Source organism: Cynoglossus semilaevis, chromosome 14 (genome assembly GCF_000523025.1).
Source record: "Cynoglossus semilaevis isolate Cse_v1.0 chromosome 14, Cse_v1.0, whole genome shotgun sequence".
Taxonomy (NCBI): Eukaryota; Metazoa; Chordata; class Actinopteri; order Pleuronectiformes; family Cynoglossidae; genus Cynoglossus; species Cynoglossus semilaevis.
The window spans coordinates 24,709,549-24,713,866 of NC_024320.1; the positions used below are offsets into that span (position 1 = coordinate 24,709,549).

General features: G+C 38.5%; 1 protein-coding gene across 1 annotated transcript in view; it reads left to right on the top strand.

The window, feature by feature from the left end:
* LOC103390249 (pappalysin-1) overlaps nt 1–4,318 on the top strand; it is a 74,526-nt gene that overhangs the window by 29,282 nt on the left and 40,926 nt on the right. Inside the window, exons 8-9 of the mRNA XM_017038299.2 lie at nt 1,870–1,998; nt 2,093–2,184. Of these exons, the coding sequence (XP_016893788.1) occupies nt 1,870–1,998; nt 2,093–2,184 (221 nt within the window). The remainder of the gene's footprint in view (nt 1–1,869; nt 1,999–2,092; nt 2,185–4,318) is intronic.

The window sequence follows — 4,318 nt, forward strand, 5'->3', positions numbered from 1 at the left end:
TGTTTTTTTAGTGTTGCCTGATTAGTCAGCACAGTGACTTCTCCAGGCACGGGCCTACCTGAAAGCATCATGGCCAGATACAGTCATTAGCAAAAAAAAAAAGAAGGTAAAAAAGAGGAAATTCTCATTGCTCCAGGTCTAAGTAAATTTGTTTAAAATGAGCCATTACATGCGTAGCCTGCAGGGGCACCAACACGAGCCAGAAAAGGAGATAGTGTAGTTTGCTCAGTGAATCACCATGAGGCCAACATAAATATCTAACCCTAGGCTCACATTTTTTTACTGTCGGGAAATTCATTTTGTTACTTAATCTTTAGGGTCATTGGTTTTAATACTTGGGACAGCATGGCCAACTTGAACTTGGCTTGATTCGGTCTGCGAGTAATGTGATGAACAATCAAAGGAGAAATGGAGAAACACAGACGAGGGGGGAGCGGAACAAAAGCCACATACCGTATCCAGGGGTGTCCTGAAGCAAACGCTCCCCTCAGATGTAAATCTTTTTTTTTTTTTTTTCCCCAAAAATCTTGCTCTAATGTGTGCACATAATCTGCTTCTGTATGTGTACTCCCTACAGCATAGGTTTATAAATGCTGGCCTCAGAGGTCGCCAGAGGTTACAGCCCGTCTGAGGCATCACTAAGAGACCATCTTGGTTTGATTGCTGACTTAAGCTTTGGCCTTGGATGAAACCATTGTGGTACCAGAGCAATGTTCGCTGCTGGTGCTGCATTGCACTCACAATGGAGATTATATGGCAGCAGTGGGAATAGTGGTTTATGCCTGTGTACTCTTGTTTAAGTCTGGAGGTCGTAGTTGGCAGGAACTGTGCTACGAACAACAAACGAGTGTGTTTGTGTATGTGTGTGGGGCAAATGAATACACATATACTCGTCCATGTGAGTAGTACAGTATCCTCGCAGGGCTGTCACTGCTTCTACAGTATCACAGAGGGCATTCTGAAATTTGGTCTCTGGTACTTGATGGTCCACATGAAATGATCTATGGCTATTGTTTCTTTTTACCCTCGTTCACTGATGGAGTTCCCAATTTCCGCTCATGCATTACCCTCACTCTTTCTCCCTACAGTATTTTACCGACTACAATCACTTTTCAGAAACTAAAATTTATTTTGTCTTGTCCTACGCTGATACCACATTGGGTCTTGACTAACTGAAGGTTGCGTGGTAAACAACGTATAAAAACAGGCCATCAAAGAAAAGAAGAAATGAAATAAAATGTTTCTAGTTATGCAGATGACTGTATCATTGTTCCTAATGCCATGCCTTAAATAAAGTGCTAATTAGTGATTGCTGATAGAGAGACACAAATGTACAGTTTGGAGAGGACTCATTAGACTAATGCCTATTGATCACAACGGCAGATGGAACACAGAGATGTCAAAATAAATCGCAATCAAATTGTGTATTTGGATGCTTTCTGAAAACACATTTGATGAGTTTTCACTGACTAACTTGATTTCTGTTTGAAAAACAAACACAATTTAGAAAACAAAACATGCAACACAATGTAAGACAATAGAGACAAAATAAACAGAAAAAGTCTGGTAATCAATATTCTTGCCACGTTGTCAGTTGATGTTGTAATTAATAAAGGGTTTGGTTTTCAAGATTGGGTATTAAAGAGGAATTTTTTTTTGGTCAGGATTTGAACTTCAATTTTTTTCTTGGCTTTTTTTTTTTTGTTTTTATTTTAATTTTTTCTGCTTTATTTAATAGTTTTATTTTAGATTTTCTTATTCAGATGGATTTCTGTGATTGTTCCTGTGATACTTCCACCAGACTCCACCTAAACTCAAACATCAGACTTAGTTCTACCTTTCCCTTCTTCTACATCTCTCCGTGTACAGAGATGTGCTCCCACATGTCGTGTACACCTACCAGGTCCAAACCATCTCCAGCCGGGGTGAGAGTGAGCCCTCTCCTCCTTTGGTGCATGAAGTGGGAGCTCCGTACTGCGGCGATGGACGGATCCAGAGGTGACAGACTCTCACCCACATCCTGTCGTTTAATGATATATTTGTAGGCGTTGTGTGTTTGAGGTTTTTAAAGCAGTGTTTCCTGCTCATTTAGTTCCAAAGGAGAAGAGTGCGACGATATGAACTCCATGAATGGGGATGGCTGCTCCACTCAGTGTAAGAAGGAGCCTTTCTTCAACTGTGTCGGTAAGTGCTCCGTCTGTTGCGGTCTCTCTGGATTAGAAGTGAACGCCTGAAGTCACTGTTTTATTTTTCTGTGTTGCCATTGAGGAAACTGGAGAATTAGCCTACTTATTCTACCCATTTGGTTAAGAAATACTCTTAGAAATACAGAGTAAAGGCTCTGCTTTTTTGCTTGCCCACTCCTTTTTTTTAAACAAATTTACCAATAGCAAGACTAATTAAAATTTAAAATGCAGTTTATCGTATTGTTTTTTAAATCATTCCACTGTCCATTCACTTATTGTTGCTAGAATACCCAGTTAATACACCTTTGTTTTTTGCACACAGTTAGAAAAAGTTTTAGTTTCACCCAATCAGCTCAAGTTTAAAATACCATGTCAACGTCCAGAATGTGTTTTTGGAGGCTTAAACTCCAGGTCAAAGGTGTTCATGCAGAAGAAAATGTTTTATTTTAAGCACTGTTGATTTATCATAATTAATCATAATTAATGGTAATTCATCCAGAGTTACCCTGAGATTAATTAGATTAATTTTAATCAGTGGTCAGCTTTAAAAAAAAAACTTGGCGTTTTTCTTGAGCATTCCATTTTTTCAACAATAAATGGTGTCATGTTTGTATCTAATGCCATTTGAAGCGAAATAGCTGATAAAGCATGAGTATAGAAGGACACAGTGTCATTCACACCGTTTTATTACCTGCATCTAGGCTCATATTAAAGGCTGTAAACGTCCAGTCATTCTGTTTTCATCAGGTTTTTCACTGAATGGATTCTTTCTTCCTGGTATTTTATTAATAGCACCTTTTTTTGGTGAAGGTTTTTCCTTTTAAGAACATCTGGACTTTTGCATGCTGATTATTGTTGTCATGATATGTAATGATGTATTATGCTGGACAGATATGAGTAAATGTAAATTGAATAACTCAGCTGTGCCCAAAAGAAAAAATATTTTTTTAAAAAAATCATAGTTTTATCGGATTCATTTAAAGGAGACCCACAGGATCAGTTTGTGAATGAAAAATTTTGACATCTGGACAGCTCTAATCCAAACTTCTTCTTGTCTCTCTCCAAAACCAAAAGAGTAAAAATTCCATTAGATATCATAATCACTTAGACCTGCAAAAAATAAAAACTAAATCTGGGAATGATTTTTTTTTTTTTTTTTTACCAGTTGAGTGACTGCCATCTCCTACGTTGTTTGCGTTTATGAATCGGTGGATAATTTCCTGTCCAGTTCCCCTGCCGTCTGACTGCCCGTCTACTCCCCCCATCCCCCGTTGTGAATGCATGTGTGTGTGTTGGTGCATCTATAATAACACACATGCATGCACAGTCATATGTGAACATCTGTGATCGTGGTCACTTAATACCTGTCAAATTGCTAATGGTTACAATGTCTGGGCTGCTTTTTGTTTTTTTTCACCAACTATAGCAAGATGTTCATGTGTGTCTGTGTGTGTCTGGGTCTGGCTGACACAGTTGTTGTTTTCTGCAGAAATCTACAGTAACAATAAAAAAAAAGGACCTTCTGTCTTCATGTGCGAGAAAGAGCGTTCTCCTAAAAACTAGAACAAACTAGATAAGATCTTGACAACATTAACTACTGTTTAAATGACCTGTAATTATATATTGAAGTAGTGAAATTAATGAAATCAGTAACCTGTCATAGTGTTGGCTTGGTTTGTCAACAGATGAAGCAGTGAAGAGAATTTTGATCATTTCATCAGCAGTTGTCGTAGATTTGATCCAATAAGAACAGGATTAAAGGTGTTTTCACGTCTGCAGACAAATAAAAAAAGGTGTATTTTATTTAGTCAGAGTTCTCCTTCTCCTTTTTTCATTACAGCTTTGTTTAAGGCATCACTCACTTTTTCCAATATGTAGCTCTCTCTCTCCCTCTCTCCCTTTTTTTTTGCTCTTGCACTCAATCACCTTTACGTTTTTTCCATTATCTGTTTATTCTATCCCTGTCCACATGCTAAGAGCAGTAGTGATACTTTTTCTCCTCTCCCACCTCACCTTAGCTCCTCGGTTCTAGCTCTACTCCGTTACCCCTGCAGCTACCAGGAGCCACCGTTTGAGCTTCCTCTTGTCTCAAATTTGCTGCTTCCCTTCCTTCTTCTCTGCCTCTGTTCCTG